The 24,237-nt window shown below is 37.4% G+C and overlaps 1 protein-coding gene across 2 annotated transcripts in view; it reads right to left on the reverse strand.

Annotated features, from left to right (window-relative positions):
* Nucleotides 1-24,237, reverse strand: part of mpped2a (metallophosphoesterase domain containing 2a) — a 69,441-nt gene that overhangs the window by 21,425 nt on the left and 23,779 nt on the right. For both annotated transcript variants that reach the window (XM_088004465.1, XM_088004466.1), the window contains exon 4: nt 16,300-16,525. In XM_088004465.1, the coding sequence (XP_087860591.1) occupies nt 16,300-16,525 (226 nt within the window). The remainder of the gene's footprint in view (nt 1-16,299; nt 16,526-24,237) is intronic.

Genomic DNA, 24,237 nt, shown 5'->3' on the forward strand with positions numbered 1-24,237 from the left:
TACTTAAAATGCAATAGCACAGTATTTCTTTGGTAAATTATAATTTTTATCAAAGGATGCATCTGCAGCAAAAAAAACCAAACTTCTAAGGTCAGTGTTTTTTACTAGACTTAACATCAATACAGTGTAATACCAATCTATCAACTATTTTTTGGATTACCTGATTACTTGATTAAAGATTTTTTAATAATTTGAAACAGGTGAAGCTAAAACAGTCACTTGAGCAGTTCTGGGTAAAAATATTTACAGATTTTTTTGAATATAAAATGAAAAAATTATATATTTTTGTACAGCTTTGGATTCATTTCTGCTCTGACTCTGTTTTTCTTTCATCATAAATAAAAATTTTCGAGTCCAGTGTATGATCCAGTTAACGATTAATCGATTACTAAATTAGTTGATTATTTTAATAATCGATTAATCATGATTAACTCGATTAATCGCTTTAGCTTAGCTATGTTTTGTACCAGTGACACAATAAGTGCCAGTTTGTCACTACCCCAGCTCGTCTGGAAGAGCTCTTGTGCACTGCAAAACTCTGTGCACTGCAAAAACACAAAATCCTACCAAGTATTTTGTTCTCTTGAAATGAGAAAAAACTGGCAACTAATATTTCATAAAGAACTATTTCAACTGGCAGATCATTTCACTTATAACAAGATATTTTTTCCATGTTAAAAGTGAAATAATCTACCAGAGGAAGTAGTACTTTTTCGTCAATATTAAGCAATTACTGACTTGCTAAAAAGTTACAAGTTACTTTATCCTTTTTTTCCCAAGTGTAGTAATATATTTACACTAGAAACGAGACCAGAAATACTTGGTAAGAGTTTGTGTTTTCGCAGTGTTCGTCCATCATCCCTTCTGCTGAACTGGATCATCTGTAGTCTGGGATCTGAGGCTCTGCGAAGCGTCGAGTCGTGTGGCTTTCTAATTAAAGCTGACGCCGCCACTGAGGCCCGCCAGTCCCAATGTCAAAGGTCACCATGCAGCCTCTGAAACCACCAGGTACCAAACCACTGTGAAAGGGCAAGAATGCCACACAGCAACCCCCAATCCAACTCATCTGTGCTTTGCGATTTCCCTCCACCTCCATCCGAGTTTTTCTTTGTTAGCAGAAAAAAAAAGCTTTCCTCCAAGCTTTTATTCCCACCATGACACAAGAGTGAAAGAACAGAGAAAAGAAAGAGAGGAAGGAGGGAAGGGAGGAAGAGGAAAGACTGTCAAACAATGACTACATGTATAGGAAACTCCACTCGAGAGTCCTTTCAGTGAAGAGAAAAGAGCGGGAATGGCGCTCTGAAGGCCATCAGCTGAGGGACGAACACGTCGCAGGAACAAAACACCCCTGGCAGAAAAGTGAACTTCTCCAACCACCGTTGACCTTTACAAGGCTGTTCTTCAGGAAAACAACTGGAAAAGAAACTTTATGCGTTTCCTGGAGATACACTGTACACCAGGGGTGTCAAACGCGAGGCCTGGGGACCAAATCTGGCCCGCCATTGCTTTTTAAATGGCCCTCTAGACTCCTGTGGGATGCATAAATAGACAGTGTGCTCAAACATTTTATAATCAAATCAAAGCAGTTTTTCTGCAAAACATCAAAATCTTACCAAGTTCTTTGGTCTAGTTTCTAGTGCAAATATCTTAGCACACTTGAAATAAGACACAACTAACTTACAAGCAAGATATAAAAGGTTGTTTTAAGAGAATAAATCTGATGAAAAAGTTTTTCATCACAGTTTTCCATGTTTTAGGTGAAATAATCTTGAAGTAGGAGCTAATAGATTTGTGTCCCCCAATATTAAGGATTTATTGACTTAAAGAAGCTCATATTTCTTGCTGAAGTTACTTTTAAGCTAGTTTTGTCTTATTTCTAGTGTAATAAGATATTTGCGCTTGAAATTAGACCAAAAATACTTTTTTGGTTTTTGTAGTGCAAATTACATCAGTCCCTTTAGTTTATTACAATTCAACAATCATGGAAATTAGGAACGGGCAATAAATCAATACTATATATCGCAATACACAAGTGATTAATATCAACAGGTAATACGTCTGATAGAATATTCTATAATTTCACCAAACTCACCCTAACCGCACAGCATTCTGGGAGATGTAGGCAGAAGATTTACCTGCTCAACCTTTCACAAATATCTTAACTAGGTTGGTGACCTCAACTAACTCTCACTCTAAAACAAAGAAAATGATGGATAACCGATATGAAACGCTTATGCATTTATACATTTTTCAGCCATATCGTCCAGCCCTCAAGGAAATTCACACAAAATCAACAGATCCCCACATTTTGTCAAGTTTATTGCAAATTTTCTGCAAAAATTGGTCAAGAACATTGGGCTTAAGTGATGCTAACTCCCACCTGCAGGTGGCAGTATTTGGTACTTCTACTACACTGCTGCCTCCACATTACTTGATAAAGCTATAATTTGTGATTGATATGGAGAGTAACATGGTCACATTCATCATCATTAATAAGCGCAAATATCACACTATTTCTTGCAAATATTTCTAAATTAGTTCCACACAAAAAAATAGTGATTTTGATTGCAAAAGATTGTAAAAAAAAAAAAAACAATCCTGGAGGGACTGATCAAAGTTAAAAGATGTTCAATGTTCTTTAAATTTAAGAAATGCTTAGTTATTAGCACTTTAACATTTTGCAATGGGTTTTATCTTTACATTCTGGCACAACCAGCCCTTTGAGAACATTAAGGATCTTTATATGGGCCAAAATGAAAATGAGTTTGACTCCCTGGCTGTAGAAATAGTGAGGAAAAGCTGCACAGAAAAACCCCATTCATCATGCCGCCTCGCCCCCCCGAACACTCGGCGTCTTGACGGATTTGGTACAAGTGAATCGGAGCTGTAAACAGAAGTCGCGGGGACTCAGAGGTCTCGTTTACCGGTCAGGGTTGCAGCAGCGCGTCGACCCCGAAGGTCAGACAGCTCAGGCTGCAGAGGAGGCGAGTCAACAGAGTAATCACTGCAACTTCATCCACAGAGCTTGTTCAGGCTCTGCTTTTTCGTCTGGTTGGCATTCTGAGCACAGGAAACTGCTGGCTGTCAACATCCACCTCCTCAGAAAAGAAAAACATTCTGCCATTTATTTTTCCCCCTCAAAGTTGAAAAAACCCACAGCAGACTTTTCATAGTGGAAGAAATATAAAATTAAACCTCTCAGGTGTCTGCAAAAATGCAAATATCACAGGTACATAAATCAATTTTACCACAAAATCTATTAGATTTTAACAAAACACCCCAAACATTTTCCACTCCATTTCTTCCCTAGTGTTAAAAGTCGGTTTCGATGCCAGAACCGACTAAATGAAAACTAAAGCAGTGGATGTTGCCATAAATACAGAAAGCGGTAAAAACATTTCCACATTTAACTTTCTAGACTTTCCCGATAGCTACAATAACAACCTGGACAGCTGGGTGCGAAACATTTAGCGAGGAAATACCTGAACATTACTAGTGATTTATTGTCTGCAGGTCCCTCAAGTCATGAAAGAAAAACAACACGAGATCTGGCCTTTAGTTCAGGGATTCAGCATTTTTCTTATGTGAAACACTCAAAACAGCAAAGTTCAGAGACGAAAAACAGACAACAACACAGCCCTTATAGTACTTCGTTAAGCACATTTTAAAACTGAATTTCAATGTATTTTCAGCTGGTAACTCTAAAAATCAAAGTACTGAAGGCTAAAAGGTTGGACTCCAGGCTGGAATGTGATATTTATTAATATTTATTTAATTTCCCTTAGGGATCAAGAAAGTATTTTTGAATTTGAAATATCAGACATAAAGAACGCTATTTATATATAAAATATTTTTTTTCCTGCAAAATATAAAAACTTCTGGAAAAAACAAACATTTCTAGAAACATAGAATATTGTTTGTTCAGTATGACACTGTTTTTTGTGTATTTTACATTGTTTATGCAGTTTCTGAAACCAGATGTCACTGAGTTAGCACTCCCTGTTTGGCGGTGCGCTTCGTTTTATAGCTTTTCTTTAGCCTGGGTGCAGCTTTAAAAGTCCATAAAACTGTTTATTTCGCATGTGGAAGCATATATCTACAGTCTAAAACAAATTTTAGTGACAAAAATAGTTTGTGATGTTTTCAGTGGATGGAAATGTTGCTATTTTGCATCTGAGCTGTTAGCATGTTTAGCTTTTAAGCTAGCGGGACAATTAGCTTTACTTTTAAGCATCATGGTGTGCTTCATCTTTCTTTTGCAGTCTTACTTTTCCATTAGTGTATTTTATAAAGCTCAGCAACCAGAGCGAGGGGAAAATAAATAGAAAAGAAATATTAGATTTTATTATTCCGTAGTAGGGAAATTCAAGTGGAACAGCAGCAAGATAAAGGAAAATGTAAGCAAACAGATTCAAACAAAACTTGTAAAAACAAAAAAAAAAAAAAAGAAAAAAATACTGTATAGTTATTAAAAATAACATACGCAGCCTAAAATTAAACAAGCAGCTGTTTTAATCCACTTGTGTCTCACAGACTGATGACATTTCTCACATTTTTGAATAAAAATAAGGACTTCTAGGTAAAAAAAAAAAAAAAAACAGAGACCAAGTCACTCTATTCTAAAATACAAACAAAAAGCAACATTTTTTTGGTGAAAAACTCTTCCCTGTTCCTTAACAGAAGAGCCTGGACATGTCTCACAAATAGAAAAACACATTAGTATTGATATGACACATAAAGGAGACAGAGAGATAATTGTTCATCTTCAGTATTTAAAATAAAAGTCAGACTTAATCTTTGATCTTTTCTCAGAAACAAACAAGCCAGTCTGACCTCTGAGCGACCTTATCAGCCAGCCACACAAGCTGCTAAACTGAGCTCAGTTTCACCATCAACTCACTGAGAAGTCAACAGTTAGTGGATAAAATTAAGACCTGGAAACCTGAGAGAAACACAAAGACTAAAACACTGGTGTCCAAGCTTTTCACCACAATGGATAATATAATAACTCGCTTTATTTTACATGCTCAACAAGAAAATAATCACAAAATATTTAAAATAAATCTTATTTTTGTGGAAATGGAATTGCTAATGCTGTATAAGCAGGTTGGTCATATTTGCACTGTTTCTGAATTATATTTGTGGGAAATGCCCAAAACCTTTGGACAGCTCCGTCTCAAAATGACTTATTCAATTGTAATCCCTGCCTGACAAGCAAAAAACAACCATAAGCAATAAATAGTAAGGAAATCTGGACTTGTAGAGAACGTTCTGGATCAATACCGACCTAAATGCCTTTTATTGGATCTGCTACAGGTGTCACAACGTCAACCCAATTCTCAGGCCTGGATATGAAATACAACGCACATAAACAACCAAAACAGGCACCGTTTCTGACCAAATTCAGATCAGCCGTTAGCTGCTTAGCTAATGGTAAAAATAAAGTACACCATTTCAACTTAAGGGTTTTAATTATCCAACTTATTTACTAAACAAAATAGAAGTTAAAATGGGGAAGATGTGTAAGAAAAACCAAATAGATCCAACAAAAACAGCAAACAAATGGTATAAAAGACCATAAAACTCTGAATGTACAAATGTAAATATAAACAAATCAACATTTCTGTTTTTTTGTTGCCCTAGTTTCAGTATATTTGCCCCTAATCGTGTTCAAGGAGAGATAAAGTAGTTTCTTTTTCAAAATAACGTGACAATAAAGGTAAGATTTGGAAAAAAAATGAACATAAACACCTCGTTCCAGCTGTGAAGCACGGTGGTGGAGGGGTAATGGTTTGGCTTAAGGGAAACAGAGGAACATGTGGTCGATGTGAAGCGATTTGTCCGACAACTAAAACTTAAAATAAAAATGTTCATGCAAAAAGGAAACTAAATTGTAAAAATAGTGGGGAGAAAGGCCTTCACTACCGTTATGGTTTCATTTTCGTTTGATAAATTATGGCAGTGAGGAACTTTCTCTGTGGTTTTGCACATTTAACATAAACCAGATTGCTTTTATTTGGTGCTGATGTGTAAAACCTTAGTTTGGAGAGAGGGACTATATCCTTTTCCCTACGACTACAGAGATCCAATTACCTGCATGGTAGATTTTGCAACTACCTGCAGTTTTTCAAAAGATCTTAAACAGCAACTTTCAAAAAGGGGAACTATAAGTGAAGCAACCAAACTCTGATCAAAAGAGAAGCAGGGGAAAACAAAGACATTCCTCCACTGACTGGCAATTATACCACCGTACATCTTTGAAAAGCAGAAGTAGAGCCTCCTGCACAACTAACAAGAATGCAGCAAGTGGTTTCTGGATGATAAGTCAACAATCAATCACTTGTCTTTTCCAGCAGCCATTGTACAGAGGACACAATGGCTGCTGAAAAAGACAGCAGCCATTGTCTTTTCAATGGCTGCTGGTCAGCTGGGGTCAACTGGAACCCCAGCTGACCATTTTTGCTGGGGTTCCACTTGGGTTGCTAGGTAACGGCGCAGTACCTGCTGATTTGTGACATTACATTCTGGAAGTCTTTGAAACGGCTCATTTTCCAGACACCAAAAGAAATTAACTTACTGACAAAAATCGACTAGGTGGGTTTTACTTAAGTGTTGTGTTTAGAAGCAGTAATGGAAGTATAGAAACGTTTAAAATCAGAATTTTTCATAACAGGTCCACCCTTAAACCTGATAATCTCTTAGATCAGTCTTAAATTATGGTCCTTGGGCACCCCTAGTGGTCAGGTACTGCGTGTGAATGTTTATTTGCCGTGAGCTCAAAGTGCGACGCTACAGCTAGCATGCTTAAGAATGTTTAAAAATAATCCTGGATGAGTGGCTTAAATCCGAGTAACTCAAAAGAAAAGCTGAGGATACCGGTGGAAAGAAAACAACGCCTGGGTCACTTCTATGATCGGAGGAGTTCATGTCTGCAGGAATACGTTTCAGTTTCTCGGGGTGAGCTGCAGATTCTATGGTTTTTATAATACAAAGTTAGTATGCGACTGTTAAACGGGTTAGACGGTCGTCAGATTGAAAAAGTTTGAGTAACGCTAGTTTAGATGTGTGAAATACCTAAAACCTGATTTTTAAAACAAACCTTGCAATGTGGCATGGATCTGCAAGGTGAATACGGCTGCATCAGCCTTTTCTACAAACCTCTCAGTGTTTGATGGAGCTACCGGCCGCCGTGTCGCAGACCTCTGCCAGCTCAGACGGTGACTGATGTACATGAGGCCACGGAGGGGAACTTTATTAAACGTGGGAGCCATTACTCTCCCTCTGACATATTGGGGTCTCACCTTGTGCAGGGAGGAGGCGGCGCGCCGTCAGGGAGACGTGGAATATTCACACACATTTGCACCGCAGCAGCCATGTGCTGGTTTTCACTACGTTTGAGTTTTATTTGGATGCTTTTATTGCCTGCACGGCGAACACAAACACGCCTCTGTGTGCGTTTGGTTGTGGGCTTGAATTAAGGGTGAGTCATTCGGCTGTCGTAGCGCAGAGAGCGAGGGCACAATAACAAATCTAGAGCCGCTCATTCACTCCCCCGACACACACTAGGAGACATTACGCAGTAATGTGCGGCGGCTCTACATCTGCCAGCCTGGACGGTCTGCAGGAACAAACTCCCCTCCCTGAGGCTGGGTCCGCAGCTGCAGGACGCGCCGCACAGCCGCAACTGGACAAACACCTGTAGCCGCACCAAGACTCACCACAGCACACAAGGCGCCATCCATCAAACACAGACCTGCTAACAGATGCTTGACAATTTTTATTTTATGAACCATTAAGCTGAGGCGTCGCATTGTTCCTACAGTAAATAATTTCCTCATTAAATCTGAAATATTACAGTAATTAGAATAACACTGATGCCAGGTTGCATTATTTCGATTTTCCCTTTGTATTAAACAATTGTCTTCATATGTCTAGTTTCATATGAGCTGCACAAAATTGAAAAAGTAAAGCTGCCATATGATCCGACAGGGAAAAGGTGTGTGTGTGTGTGTGTGTGTGTGTGTGTGTGTGTTCAGTGGGCAGGCAGCCAACACAAAGTGAAAGAAGCTGGTGGAGACCAAAAGGTGACTTAGGGGTGATTAAGATAAAAGCAGCTGACAGATATTATCAAGCAGGACAAATGAAGTTAAAACACATCAAATGTCTTTTACTCAAGGTGGAAACATCACTGTAAAAAGCAAAAAAACAAACTGTGATTAATCATGATTAATTGATTACTGAATTAATCAACTAATTTAATACTCGATTAATAGTTCAATTGAATTTTTTCTTTCTTTCTTTATTCAGAGCAGTACGTAAGCAAAAAACTGTACAAAAATATACACTTTGCATTTAAGGTGCAAGTAAACATATTTTTCTGTAAATATGTTCAACCCAGACGGTTCAAGTTTCACCTGTTTCAAAATCTGTTAAAAATAAAATAAATCTCACTTTAAGCCACACATTAAGCCAACTCCAGAGATGTAAACACTGCAGAAGTCAAATAAAATGGCCAAGAAATACATATTAATTATTCATAGAGACACAGACTGAAAGAAATCTATAAAGAGTTGCCAAATGTTCTGAAACGGTGATAAATCTTCCTTCAACAAACATCTTATTTTTTCCAGATGTAACGAGTCAGACAGCTCAGACATTTTCTTTCTATGACATCAGAAGTAATTTTATGCAGTTATGAGAAAATATTGAAGTAATTTTTCTGGATATCTGAGAGACACAGTATGATTAAATTTGAAGCTGAGAGTTTAAGGTTAAATAAAGGGACGTTTATTACAGACAAAATGTATATGTTTTGGATTACTTCTCTTCCCCCCCCCTAGAAAATGGCCTTTCTTTGAAGTCTATACTCCAGTTAATTATTAATCAATTATTAAATCTGTTTGATTATTTCAACAATCGATTAATCATGATTGATCGTTTCAGCCCTGAAGAGTAGCAATACTTCATAATAAAATTACTCATCCAAATGTTAAATTTACAGTGCAGTTCCTGCTGATTTGTGACGTTACATTCTGGAGGTTTTTGAAACGACTTCTTTTCCAGACACCAAAAAACAGACATAAACTACAAAACATGTTTATTACTTTTGTACAAAAACAATCTTAGATAACAAGACTTTATGACCCCAACTCAATATTTACACTCGCATTTGAAAATGTTCGCAACAGACGCACAATTATACAATCATACATCTTTAAAAAGCAGAAGTGGAGCCTCCTGCACAACCAACAAGAATGCAGTCAACAACAAAATGCTCGTCTTTTCCAGCAGCCATTGTACGGCACATACAGCGGTAAAACCAGCTGACAAAACGTGCTGGAGCACTGCTGGAGTTGCTAAGTAACGGTGCTTTGCCCATCAAATGTGATGTTGCATTCAGAAGGTTTTATAGACACCATAAAACTTGGACTTGCAAAAAAAAAATGGCTGGGTGTTTTTTTTTTTTACTCCTTGGGTTGTTTTTAGAAGCAGTAGAAACCTAGATGGAAGTACAAAAAGGTGCAATACGTAAATTCTGCATAATAATTCCCTTTTTGAAGAAAATAAAGGGACGTTTATCCATCCAAACATCAAGCTACACCTTCTCCCATCCATCATGCATATCTTTGTCATCCACATGATTAGTTCAGGGCTCGTTTTGCTGCCTTTCCATTCAAATGTTTTAATGCAAAAACTGAAAGGGTGGAAGAAAGCACGTAGGTGGAAAGCCATCTGTTGGCAGAATGCAGACAAAGTGTTCATATAGAACAGACAGGGAGGAGAGCGGAGGAAAATAAACCGTTTAGGACTCTGCCCCCTCATAATGAAAACACTGCAATAAGTACGCCTATACTCCACCATCATTACTGCGTATGGCTGTCACTCAAACACACACACACGCACGCAAACATACACAGGCAGACACACACACACTGAGCTGACCTTTGCAGTAAAAAAATGAATGCATAAAACTAAAATTTGCAAATGACAAATCTGCATTTCGGCCCTCCGGGTTTCCCCTGGGGTGGGCTTCAGAGAGTCAAATGAGGGCACTTTGTTTTAATGTGCAGCCTCTGGGAGGCACACACACACACCTACACACACACACACACACACACGTTAGCATACAAGCAAGAAGATTTAAAATTTCAACTAGACAGGAGACTTCTGTAAAGAAAAAAAGGCATTCAGAGAGAACGGAGGAGGAAAGCGATGATACAGAGCTGGAGGAAGAGAGGAGAGGGGAGGAACCCCCCGGTGGCGCGCCGAGACGAATGGAGGAAGACTGGGAGGACGAAGGAGTGGGAGCAGAGGGAGCAGCAACAGTTTAACCTTCGACCGGGGAGTTAGCTTCTGGAATCACAAAGCAGGTCAGCTTTTACACAAACGAGTCTGAACCACGTTCTGAATCCGCCAGCAGAGCTTAGCACAGAAAACCAACAGGATCTCTACCCTGTATAAGATTTTCACATTAGTCGTTAGATAATTATATATAAATTAGTACTTTTATAGTAAGTGAAATATTGCCAAACTGGTGGCATGATATTTCTTGTGTTATCCAGTTTTCACTCCAACCGTTCTTTATTTCTAAACAGTTATGAGGCGAAACCTGAAACTGCTGTTGCGCAAGTTACTCAGCAGGTTGTTGCCACTAAGCTAGCTTAACTGGCTAAGAGACGCTGAGCGTCCCTAGCCTTTCCTCTTTTCTGTACAAAATAATTCTTAGATAATAAGACTTTACCTCGCCTCTGTCCCAACTCAACATTTACATTCACACGTGAAAATGGCTGCAAGCAGATGCACAATTATACATCCATACATCTGTGAATAGCAGTAGGAGAGCCTCCTGCACAACCAACAAGAATGCACCAAGTGGTTTCTGAATGGTGAGTCAATAACAAAACACTGGTCTTTTGCAGCAGCAGCTCTACAGTGCATACAGCAGTAAAACCAGCTGACCAAACGTGCTGGAGTTCCGCTTGGGTTGCTAGGTAACAGGCTCGGTTCGGCTCGGGTTGCTCGGCAACGGCACAGTGCCCAATGAATGTGACGTTACATTCGGAAGGTTTTTGAAACGGATAATTTTCCAAACATCAAAAAACATGAACATCCAAGATGTCATTAAAAACTAAACTGATTCTTGGAAATCAGTCCAATATTTCAGATTTGAAAGGAGCAGAGAGAAACAAAAATACCACCAAATAAACCTGAAACTGCTTTGTTTTCCAAAAGACCTTCAGCTCCTCTTAACGAGATTTGACAGACAAGGTGCAGGAGTGTGTTCATCCCTCCGCAGCGCGAGTGTGTGTGGGAGTGTGTGAGCAGGAGGGGAGGAGGGCCAGGCATTCGGCCTGTTAAGCATCTGTCATTAAACAGTGTAAGTTGTGTGTCTTTCATGGTACACTGCTTTCACTTCATCACTGTTTCCACAACCAGGTCAGAGCACCAGTCCACACAAAAAGGTTCAAACCAGCAACTCATCCTCTGAATCGGGATCCTAAACAGTCTCACATTTTTAGCTACATTTCACCTCATGAGGAAATAAAACAGTGAAGCTGGAACAAGTTATTTTTATTCTCTCCAAATTTAGCTTTTAAATGCAAGAATTGATGCAGCATTTTGTGGTTTTGCCTCCCAAAAATTTTTAAATTTGTCAAAAAAATTTTTTATTTGAATCAATATTTACTTAGTAAATTATCAAAATAATCATTTTAATTCTTATTCAGGAAATAAAACACAAGGAGAAACTGATGTGAAGTTTTTCATTATTCTGTAAACTAAAGCTCTATTGTAGCTTTTCTGCAAACTTATTACATCACAGCAAAAAATAAATAAATAAATCAATCAATCAATCCTTGGATAATTAAATAAATCATCAGAGACTCATGTTTGACTTATTGTACTTTTTCACTCCAACTAACATCAATTCTTCTGGGCTGTTCGCTGGTTGTATTTTACAGTGTAAGTTTTATTTATTTTGCTGGATTTTGTTAAATCTTCTGCCTTTTTTGCAATGCTACATTTCCTAATGTTTTTTTCCGCTTGCATCACATGTGCAGCACTTTCTACTCTTTTGTTTTGTAAAAATTCCCAGTAAAAAAATTAAATTGTTGAAAATAATTTTTAAAAATGATTTCCCCTTCCAAATTTAAAATTGACTACACATCTTATTGTCACCAAAATATTTCATTTATACTTAAATTAGATGAATTTTTAGAAGAAACTTGTAGGTTTATGTAAATCATAGTTAAAACTTTTTCACATTAAGCTTCATAAACAGATGGAGATTCAATCACTGAGTTATTGTGCAAATTATGATAAATATACAGCAATAAAATCATTCAACACAACTATTTAAATTTAAATATTTTCCATTCACAACCCAATGAAAGTAATTTAGTCTAATTTGTAAAAACTTTTAAATAAGGAACAATAATAAAAATTGTAAAAAAATTTTTTTTGCATATTCAAATAAAAAATGTCTAGAGATTTAATATGAACCTGCTGCATTTCTGCAACCGCTAAGAAAATCAAGAAAAACAATTCTGATTACTTTAGTGGTAAAAACTCATAACTTGGTTTGTGTTTCTGCAGATTTCTTCACAATAATGTGTAAAAGTAGAGAATATAGCTGCAGCATGAAGCTCGTGATGAGGCTAATAACATGAAACTGCCAGTGCAGCAGTGGCCCATTTAGACCAACTCCAAAAATAGGTTGCAGTCCAGCCAAAACATTATGACCAGCTGGTTAATTTTAAAAGAACTCCACCAGGATGTTATCAGCTGAGACAAAAAAATGATGATTAATTGTAATCTCTATCGCAATTTAAATATTTTCCATAAATGCGATGCATATGCGTGAGATGATGAATCCTAATAACTGGCACAGCGGTGAGAATTTATTTCATACATGTTGCATTGATTTCTTTTTGTCTTGCACACGTTTGTAACCGATTCCAACAGAAACATTTGAGCCAAAAAACCTTTTAGAGCCGAAACGGGGCCGTGTTTTTAACTTGTTACAGCCAAAGAAAAGCCACAATGATGGCATTAGAACGCAATCAGTGCCTGTCGGCTGATTTATTCAGGCGGGACTGCAACATAACCCGTCCTGAAATTTTCTCATTTGGAGTTAAAAGCAAACTGCAGTCATAAGCAAAAGGCCAAATTTCCTACACACACCTAAGGCCATCCATCATGACGGTCGCGGACTAAATGCCACCTAGTTTTTCATGACTAGAGCAGATCTGTGATTAGAGGAGAGCCGGAAACGCAGCAGCAGAGCGGATCGCTGCAGCGTTTATCCGACAGATGGGAAAAAATTTAATTGAAACATTTTCAAGCACTTACAAGGGAACTTTTCAAACTTTTCCAGCACCAACATTTTGGAGATAAAACATCACAAATTCAGTAAAATAAAGACAATTAAATCACGTTATTTTATTTCTATTATTAATATCCTGTGAAAATATTCTCCATCAGGAACAATGTAAATTAAAATATAACTAAATTTATATTTTGAAATGTCTCTCACACACACACGCCTGTCAAAACACTAATTTAACCAAAATAAAATAAAAAACTACAAACAAATTCAGATTCAAAAATACTTTACTGATCCCAAAGTAAATGAAATGTTGTTAAACTCATTAATTCAGATTCTTCAAAGCGTTTTGTAGATGGTGATATCACTCAGTCAAATTTAATTTTTATAGCACATTTCAGCAGCAAGGCATTTCAAAGTGCTTTACATCATTAAACGATCTTTACTGGCTGTTGGCAGTAAAGATCTCCTGTAGCGGTCTGTGTTACAGCGAATCTGAAGAAGCCTCTGACTGAAGATACCCATAACTTAAGAAAATCTTTATTTCAATAACTTAAGAGAGAATCGACCACGAACCAGTAAGTCATTAGTTGCGTTTCCATTGACGATATAATAGAGCAACTTGGAATCACGAAAATAAATGTTCTTAATGGAAACATCAATTTTGATTTTAATAATTTTTGCGCTAGAATGAGGAGGTTTTCCAGCTGTATAGAAATTAGTATATTTCGCAAAACTGCAATGGAAACACTTTTTCGCATCACGAGCCGCAGCCGGATGCTACTGCTGGAGAAAAGGAGGAAGACGACGACAGGAAGTGGCTGCTTGGTTTATAATGACATATCGTGTGAACAAACTTATTCACATGAGATTTTTATTGTGATTCTGATTTAACGGAAACCCCACAATGGTGAATTGTGTTTTTTTTTATTTATTGTGACAGGCAGTGTAGCCTTTAAACATGTGCATTTGACTGCACTTTATTACAAACACGCAGACTTTCCAAATTGAAATTTAGGATTTTAGAACGCTGCATCTGCTGGTTGCTGGAAACCCCACCTCTGGGGGTCACAGAGGGGTCACGGAGGAGGCTAAGTGAGACCTCACACTGGACAGGGGCCGGCGTTCGGGCGGCGCTGGCATATGGGTGTGAAGGAGGCGGGGGAGCGGCCAAGCTGTCCAACTCTGCTTCTCCAGAGACGTCCAGCTGTCACAACAGACACTTACCAGCCCTCACACTAAACACCCACAGGGGAGACGGGGGACTTGGGGGCACAAAGGGGCATCAGGGGTAGCATCCTTCCCGTTTCAACCAGAAGCAGAGGAACTGTATGCTCTTCCTCCTGTGCCGGCCCTCCTCCCTTCCAACTCTGAAGCCAGGGCGCTAACCTGCTAATTATAGCCGCTAAAGGATGAAGCTCTGACCCAGATTCTTATTTTAGGTCCAGAGTTCAGCGAGAGCAGAGAGAACCGACCCAAATCAAGGCCGATCGAAGCTAATTATTTACAAGAATTACTTTATCACTGCGAAACACTAAACCCTACTAAGTATTTGTGTGAATATCTTAAAGGGGCAGCATTAAGTGTTTTCCAGGCACAATCAAGTAACTGTTTCTAAGTGAGGCTACTGCAAGAAATGATAATATTGTTGTTTGAGTCCAGGTGTTTTGAACAGCCAAATTTCTCAAAAATGCATGAAAGAATTAAGGGAACGCTTCAGGTATGTTTTTTGATGAGGGAACAACATTATGACATGATGTAAAGTTAAAATAAGTTGATTTTACATAATAATAATAATAATAATAATAATAAGCCCCTTTAGTAAGCTTCACATCAAACAAAACTAACTACAGAACTGTCAGTTTCACAACTTTTTGTTTTCTTTTAATGATTTGTAAAAGTGCTGCCTGAATCTGTTGTCTTATGTTATTTATTTATGTACTTTTTTTTTTCATTTTAGCCTTTAATCTCTACAAAACCCCAAAATCTTATCAAGTTTTTTGGTCTAGTTTCTAGAGCAAATTTCTTAGTAAGTAATTATTCAGAAAGAGATGGAAGGTTCTTTTAGGTCAATAATTCCTTAGTACTGATTTGGTGATCATGTGAAAATGGCTGCAAACAGATGTGCCATTACACAACCATACGTCTTAGAAAAGCAGAAATTGAGCCTCCTGCGCAACCAACAACAATGCAGCAAGTGCTTTCTGGATGGAAAGTCAACAAAACACTTTTCTTATCCAGCAGCCATTGCTGCATACAGTAGTAAAACTGAACGTGCTGGAGCCCAGCTTGGGTTAACAGGTAGTGGGACAGTGTTATTTAACATTTAAGAGGTTTTTGAAACTGGTCGTTTTCACCAAAAACATCAACTTATTGCTAAAAAACAAAATTGCTGTTTTTAGAAACAGCTAAAACCCAAATGAAAGCGTAAAAACGTACAAAATGTGACATTTGCATAATAGTAATATGAATTCTGTAGCACAAACAAAATTAAAATGGCCTGATTTTGATCAACTTTAAATATTTATTGTCATAAGGAAGCCTCATTTTGTAGTATAAACATTTTTAATTCACAAAATGAAAAACCAACAGAGTTGTTTGCCTTCAAAAAAGCAGCCAACATCTCCCAGGAGTGTTTTCTTTCTCCACCAAACCATTCCCTCCACAGTGACAAAGAGTCCCAGTACCACCCGTATCACTTAACCTCGTGTCAAAACACAGGAGTAACACAAGCGCAGGGAGCAGGTGAAGGTCCTGAGCTCATAAAGGAATGTGCAAGCTGGGAGTAACACCCTGCGCACAGGAGCGGCCCTTTACTGGAGGGGTACAGCCGTTTCTGCAGAGCTAAAGCTGGAAACTGGCCAGGTAGAGACAGGAGAAAACACACCTTCACCTCAGGGATCCACAGAGCAACACGGCAGGGACACGACTCAGCGGTTTGGATTAAGGGATAAAAAGCAGGAGTTGGCTCTTACCACGGCGTCCCGTATATCCGGAATCCCTTTATGGTGACGTCCGAGTCCTGCAGGTACACACAGTTTGTGAGGAGTGACTGGACATTGTCAAAATCCTCCGGTTTGAGTTTGGAGACTGAAGGGAATCTGTAGTAATCCTGCTTGACCAGCTCTGCCATAAAGTCCTTATCGAAGGTCAGTTCGTGGTTCCCGGCGATCACCACCTTGAACTCGTACGGAAGGCCACCTGGAACAGACGAGAACCGACAAACTGGTAAAAAAAAAAAGGTTCTCTGTAGCAGTCTGTGTAAAATTTGGTCCAGTTGTACGAAGAATAATGTTTCCCCTTCCCAATATGTTGGGAAGGATTAAAGGTGAACTATTATGCTTCCTTGAACAAGTTAGAAGTTGAAAACATCTTTATTAAATTTGCAAAGCAGCCAATCCAGAAGAGGCAATCCTCTTCCTTTACTGTGATTGGCTGAAACGCCATGACTTCAGACAAAGATGACCATAGATGCTAAATTCTCTGATAGTGTTAGCTTAGACCGTTTCCTCTGTCAACTTAAGTAGCTCACTTTTTTTCAAACTTTCTTTAGCATCTTATTTTAGCGGTTAGCATGGCTACCATTCCGAAAGCATCAATAACCAACCGTATTTCCTAGCGAAAGTAGATTCTTACAGTAGCAAAAAGTTTCTAAAAGGCCATTAACATTTTCGACCTAGAGTACAAATCGACTGACAGAAATTAGCGTTTCTCTTTTTAGCCTTCCTGTTATCTGCTTGACACTCTGTTCTCTCTCATTCCTCACATCAGAATGATGAGATAATTTCTCAACTATAAATAACAAATGTTATCATTCTGTCACAAATATATAGCTCTTAACTGTTTCTAAACCTGCCCTGTATTTTGCATTATCAGAGATATTAGCATGGATTTTAAATTCAAGAAAAGCCTAATTTTAAAACATTATAAGACTGATTGTAGAGACCATAAATAAGTATTAAACTGATGTATAGAAAGAAAGTGTTTTGAATTATCAAAATGTGCAGTTTTTATTTGCACATTAACACAGAAACATCTTCTAAAGCGAACAGAGATCTCTAGAAAGTCTGTATATTTTCCACCTGGTGTGCCAGTTTTTACAGAAACAGATGTTTGTCCAAATATTTTCCACCTGCAGCTCTCCCTTTATCCCTCAGCAGCTCCCTGTATACCTAGCCCGGAGCACAGATCACGACTGAAACGAAAGCCAGATAATTGAAGAGAAAAATACCTTCAATTCAGACAGTGAAAGAGGTTACAACCACAGCCGACGGTTCAGCTTGACCCCTACAGGCCACCGTCCATCGCTGTAACTGTCAGGCAACAGGAAGAAAGCATGAACCCGAATCTGAACTAAATAGAGAAGAACATCTATTACAACTCTCATCCCCTCATCTTTCAACTTCTGCTCTGCCCTTTTCTCGCTCCTCTGTCAAGGTGATTTGTCCCGGTTCCCCTCTGCTATCAGGAAACCGACTCACTGCTTTATTCCACCTGACTGAGCACTCAACCAAAGGTTCTGGCCTTCATCACCTTCCCATCACTCCCAGTTTCTCTTTTACCGCTCCAAGCTTCTCTTTTTACTGGCTGTATCAGGGCAAATCAGAGCCGTGAATTATGCTGAGCATTGAGAGAAAAACAGGAATTTCAGAGCAACCCAAGGTATAGCAGCGTGTGATATAAATTATGGCAATATTAGATGACTGCTAGTTAATAATTCAACATTTTTCCCACAGCAAAGATCGTAAGTTTTTTTGTGTGTGTAACCCAACAGCTACAGCTACTCTTTCACAGTGCTTGGCTCAAATAATAAATAAAGAACCAAAACATCCAGGAAAAAGATAAAAACTTATAACACCAATGCAGAGTTCAAACTAAATATATTGAAGGTGATCTATTACGGTTCCTTGAACAAGTTAGGATAGGTTTATGGATTATATAAAACTGTTCATTAATTTTTTTTTTGCACAAATCATTTTTATGTAATGAGATTTCAGTCTGGTCAGTTCAGAATGAGCTGTTTTAGGGCGTCTTGTCACTTTAGATCCAAATAAGCTGCTGCTGGCCACGACTCCAACTCAAAATTTAAACTTGTACGTGAAAAAAAACATGCAAACGGATGCACAATTACACAACCGCACATCTTTGAAAAGCATAAGTTGAGCCTCCAGCACAGCCAACAAGAATGCAGCAAGTTGTTCCTGGAAGTCAACAACAAAACTTTTGTCTTTTCCAGCAGCCATTGTACATATAGTTTACATAAAGCAATAAAACCAGCTGACCAAATGAGCTGGAGCTCCATCTCGGTGGTTGCTAGGTAACGGGGAAGGAGTTGCTAGGTGACATTGGATTCCTAAGGTTAATTTTCCTGACAACAAAAAACATACTGGTGTGTTTTTTTAAGTGTTTGGGTTCGTTTTTAGAAACAGTTGAAACCCAAAAACATCCAAAATATGAGTTTTAACAACTTTCCTAACTAGGATTGAACTGGAGTGAAACTAAGACTTTGAATCTGATCCCACAGTTTTAACGAGCCACCAGAGAGCGAGCTGAAGCTCTCCCCATCCCCTATGTCTCTGTGCACAGCCTGCCAGCTGGCTGAAAAAGGGGCTTTCACACTTTCCTCTTCCTTACAGGGAAAAACAAATTCAGGTTTTTGGAAATATGTTCAGTCACAAGAAACATCTAAAGTGATGGTGCAGCAATTAAAGGAACTCCACAGGTCACTTTTAAAACAGCGTTTCTGTTGTGCATCAATCAGCTTGTTACTCCCTGAAGACAATGAGACAAAACATGAAATCTACTTAAATTTATCCACAGTTTAATACAAATCTGTGTTTAGGTCTATGTATCAATATGAAAGTATGTGGTATCGATAAGAATCTAATAAATGGAATAATGTTTTATGATAGCAGCGGTAGGAATAAATCTTTATTTATTTAAACAGATGCGTTTACATCAAGCTAAATGTTTCTGGTTTATATTTTTGTACAAATACATTTTTCTAGTATAAAACCAGTTTGTCCTGCTGCAATAAGCTTCCAAAATCTGATTTAGCATAATTTTAATATCATTTTACTTGTTAATCTTGTCCTAATGAGAATACTGTTTGAGTCAGTTTTGACCCTTTTTAATGGTTTTTTAAGTATTACAAACAGAGTCATTCTGAATCAATATGTTTCTATTTATTGTGTGTTGATGTAAAATTTCCTGTCTGCCAAAAGAGCCGACTCACCTCAATGTAGCTAAAATTACCTAATGGCATAAATTAGCTGATTATTTAGGTTTGACAAACAATCTAAACTGACTAAATGGCAACATAAAAAACACTCTGTCAAGAGGAAACTCATGAAATGAGCCACAATACTTTAGAGCAATTTAAAAAAAGATATTTAAATTTTTATGTATTTCTGCGTCTAAACAAGCAGAAGACACAAAGTGGTCCTTTTCACTGCTGTAAAAGTTTATTTTTGCTTTTTATGAGCAGTTTCAAGCTTTACATTTGCAACAATTAAAACAGTCTTTAAAAACAAGCAGGAAACTGGTTCTGGTTCCGTCGAACAATAAAGTATTTACGTTTTCCATGTAGGCAGGTGATTTAATGTGAAGCTTGGTTTCAGAAAAAACAGAAGACACTGTTTTAAGATTAAGTTATTTACATATTTTATGATTATTTTGTATTACAATCCACCCACAGAGTTGAGTTTGACTGGCAGGAAGATATTTGTTTCATAACAATTTGCTGCTTTGCTCCTTTGTGCCATATGACTTTGGTCAGTAATAACAGAAGGTTATGATGAAAGCCAAGAGGGCAAATTGAATAAAATGCTCAATAAAAGAGTCCAATAAAACCTAAATGTTGAGTAAAAACCGAATTGATTTACCATGACATGTGAACAAAAACAGAGGAGAGCGCGCCGCTTTATTCTGCAGGTGGTCAGATTGAACAAAAAAATCCCAGAAAAAGAGAAATAATTCCACATAAAAACACACGGGGTCAATAAATATCAGATCCAGCACATCCAAGTTTGCTGGGAATGAAAGTCTAACGGCTCCCCGGTCTACGGGTTTCATTTCTGCTCCTCTAAATTAGTTCTTGTTGCATCTGAGGGTCATAAATTCCAGTTAAATGAAAACGTAGACCCACAACACACTAACTGAATCAGACGGCCATTTCCACACGCACGCACGCACGCACGCACGCACGCACGCACGCTCGCGTGAGCCAAAACTGCATCATTTCCTCTGCCACCACCATCTCCATCATTCCACTGAGAATGTTGTAAAATGTTTTGTCACACATTGAGAGCAAAAAGACATCTGAGCATTTAAAAAGTTTTATTGTCAGTGCAAACCTAAAAATACTCCGAGTTAAAAAAGTTCGACATATTCTATTCGAAGTTAAAGAGGTGACAATCTCAGAAAATTAATCTGTCATCTCTCCTCACACATCTTCAAATTAATCCTGGAGGAAATGTGACAAAAACAAATCAAATAAGGGGTTTAAATTTAGATCATAAGCAGGAAAAAAAATCACTCCATTAAGGTGTCAAAAACCTGGACCTGGAGTTAATTTTCTACTTCAGCATAAACAAGCCACATTTACATAAAATCTGAAGGTGTAAAACAAATTTAAGACAGAAAAAAGTAAACTCAGGCTGTAAGGATGCAAAGGGGCTTTTGTTTTAACGCAACATCACAGGGATGAAAGAGATACGTCGGTTAGAGTCTGAAACCAGATCAGAGGCAGAGCTGCATTATCAGATAAGCCGGGTCACAGGAAGCTTACTCCTGCGCATCGATCTCTGATGATCTGCTCCGAGAGGCCGAGCGGGAGTCAATCCTCCAGACAAACGGACCGCAGGAGCACAAACGCTTCAGAAACGCTCCACGTCTACAAACCTCAGCACACTGAGCCTGTTCTTTTTTCACTGGAAGTTCCTCTTTTTCGCAGAAAATCCAAGATACTTGGGTAAATACTGCGAGACTCAAAGGGTTTTTACTGGACTACGAAATAAAATGTCAAATTTTTTATCCTTTTTCCCGCTTTCTTTTCAAAAAGTGTTATTTATTTCTGTGAGTTGAACAATGACAGAATCATGGTGAGTCTTCGAGAATTGTTGTTTAATTAGGAGAAAATAGTGATAATATAAGCGGAATAAAGACAGAAGAACGTCGTAAAATTACAAGAAGTTGTTTTAATGAGAAAGAAGTGGCTTCTTATTCTTGTTATAAAAAATAAAAGGTCTTAGTCTTCACATCACTGGCTTCTTTTCTTAACCAAATTTAAGTACTTCATGTAGGGAGTGGTTTTAGACACAAATGGGTTTAAAGACATGTAAAGAGAAAGGCTTACATTTTATTAAATTTAATCAAATTTCAGCAAAAATAGCACAAAACAAAGATCTTAAATTCTAATTTCACCTTTTCTGCCTGTAGTTTGAATAGGCCACTCTAAAATCCACCTCTTCATTCTCCTTGAATGTTTCTGTGAAGTGTTTTGGTTTGGCAATAAAACCCACCAGTCAGATGTGTGTTTCAGACGTTTTTGTTTGCCGGTTTCGCATGTTTTAAAGATCTGGATGTGAATACCTGAAAATCTCAGAATCAAGCGCTGCCCTCCTGTCTTCCCGTCCGGTCCGAATGTTTCTGTATTCATCAGAAATGAAAGGAAGCAGCCCGTAGTTTCAGAGGAAACTCTGGCGTTCTGTGCCCTGCTGCACCCATCATTCAATTCCTGAATGACTAAAATATTTAACTTCCCCAAGAATTTAAAATGTCAACTGGAATACAAAAATCTAACTCAATATTTCAATCAGAATAATACAACAGTGTATTAGGGCCACTGCAGATAGGAAAAAAAGCTGCAGTAAATTTTCACAAAATAAAAAAAAATCACCAATTTTGAGATTGATCTTAGGATTTTTTTTGGAACAATTTTTGAATTTTCAACTTTTGAAACTGAGAAGGTTCCAATTTTTTTCTAGAAAATTCCTCAGATTAATGTAAAATGTTCTGAGGTTTTTTTCTAGCACATTTCCAACTTTTTCTAGAAATTTTCTGAAATTAATCTAAAAATTTGAGGGGGTTTTATCCTAGAAAATTTCATTTCAAACTGACTTTTTTTTTTACTTTTTTCTAGAAATGTTCTGAGAGCAAACATTTTATATTTTGCTAGCAAATTTTCAACTCTTTAAACTCAGAAATTTCCCCATTGTTTTCAGAAATTTCTTAGATTAATCTGAAAACTTCAGCTTTTTTTGCAAATTTTTGATTTTTCAAGCTCAGAATATTTTTTTTTCTAGAAAATTTCTAAGATCAATCTGAAAATCTCAGATTTTTTGGCAGGAATGTACTCCCTTTTATCCCCATCTCCAATGGCCCCAATACGCCGCCGTAGACTGCAACAGAAGAGGATCAAAGGAAGGAAAATACTTGAACCTTTTCCATTGTTCCTTTAGTGTTTAAAGGAACAATAATTTTTAACATGATAATTTTTATCATGTTATCAAATAAAAATTAACCTAAATATACACTTTGCTGCCATCATATGTGAAAAAACACAAACTACTGTCTTTAAATTAAATAAAATCAACTAAATACAAATGTATTTCTTCTCCGTCTCTTGACCTACTTCTTCATTTCCTCACTCAAGAGAACAACAAAACCAGCTGCAGCGAATATAAATAAAAACCTTTTAGACGCATTATCTTAACAAGAACTAGTGTGTTTTCAGAGCAAACAGCAACAAAGTAAAAATACATAAATGAGATCCTTTTACTTTAAATGATGCAGGAAACAGACATGAAACCTCCAAAGATTACGTGTAAAAACATGAAGATCTTTGTTTCATTTCAACTTCCAACAGTCCAATAGAATATGTTGAAGTTTCTCAATATTAAGCAATTATTAACTTAAAACCAGCAGCTCATATGTCTTGCTAAAAAGTAACTTGTAAGTTAGTTTTGTCTTATTTTAGGTGTAATGAGACATTTGCTCTAGAAACCAGACTAAAAATACTTGGTAAGACTTTGTGTTTTTGCAGTGTAGGAGGGATGTGAGGAGTTTCTGGATTTTAATAGCATTTTATTTTTTTCTTCCGTTTCTGTCATAAAAGTAGGTCAGTGTCACCAGTGAGACTGCTGCGAATCAGCAGAACACTCTGAAGAGTTTTTAGAGGGAAACTTTCACAGCGACCCTAAAACTCAACAGGGTGCATCTCTTTGATACAGATGAAATACTTTTTAATTCAATGCTGGTAGCAGCTGCTGGTTTTATTTATGATGTCAGTAACATTGAGAGGTCCTGAAAACGAACCCAAATGTCCACTTTGCTGCCACCAAATGTGGAAAAAAAAACACAAACTACTACTATATTTAAATTAAATAGTAAATTTTAATTAAGTCATTAATTAGTAACATTGTGTAGAAGAATCTTAACAAAAATCAGATTTTTTTATATTTAACATCATCAGCCACCATGTTTGTATTCTTCTGTTGCATGATAAATTAAACACTGTTCTGTATTTTGCAAACTCGAATGTCTTGATTATTAAAGGTCTGGGTCACATGTTCATATCCAAGTTTAAATGTTTACTGTAAATTTACAGTACAGACTAAGTTAGATGATTTTCACAGAGCGTCAGGTTAATTTGATTCATTTGCACAGCAAAAACACAGAATCTTATCAAGTATTTTTGGCCAAGTTTCTAGTCCACATCTTAGTTCACTTGAAATAAGAAAAACTAACTTACAAGTAACTTTTCAGCAAAATGTAGGCGCTTGTTTTAGGTAAATAATTCCTTAATATTGATGAAAACGTTCTTGTTCCACTGAAATTATTTCACTTTTAACTAGAACATTTTCATAAATATAAAGGAATTAGTTACTTAAATCAAGCTATAATTTGCTGAA

The sequence above is a fragment of the Poecilia mexicana genome, unplaced genomic scaffold (assembly GCF_051168715.1).
Source record: "Poecilia mexicana isolate PSO_F unplaced genomic scaffold, ASM5116871v1 scaffold_3, whole genome shotgun sequence".
NCBI lineage: Eukaryota > Metazoa > Chordata > Actinopteri > Cyprinodontiformes > Poeciliidae > Poecilia > Poecilia mexicana.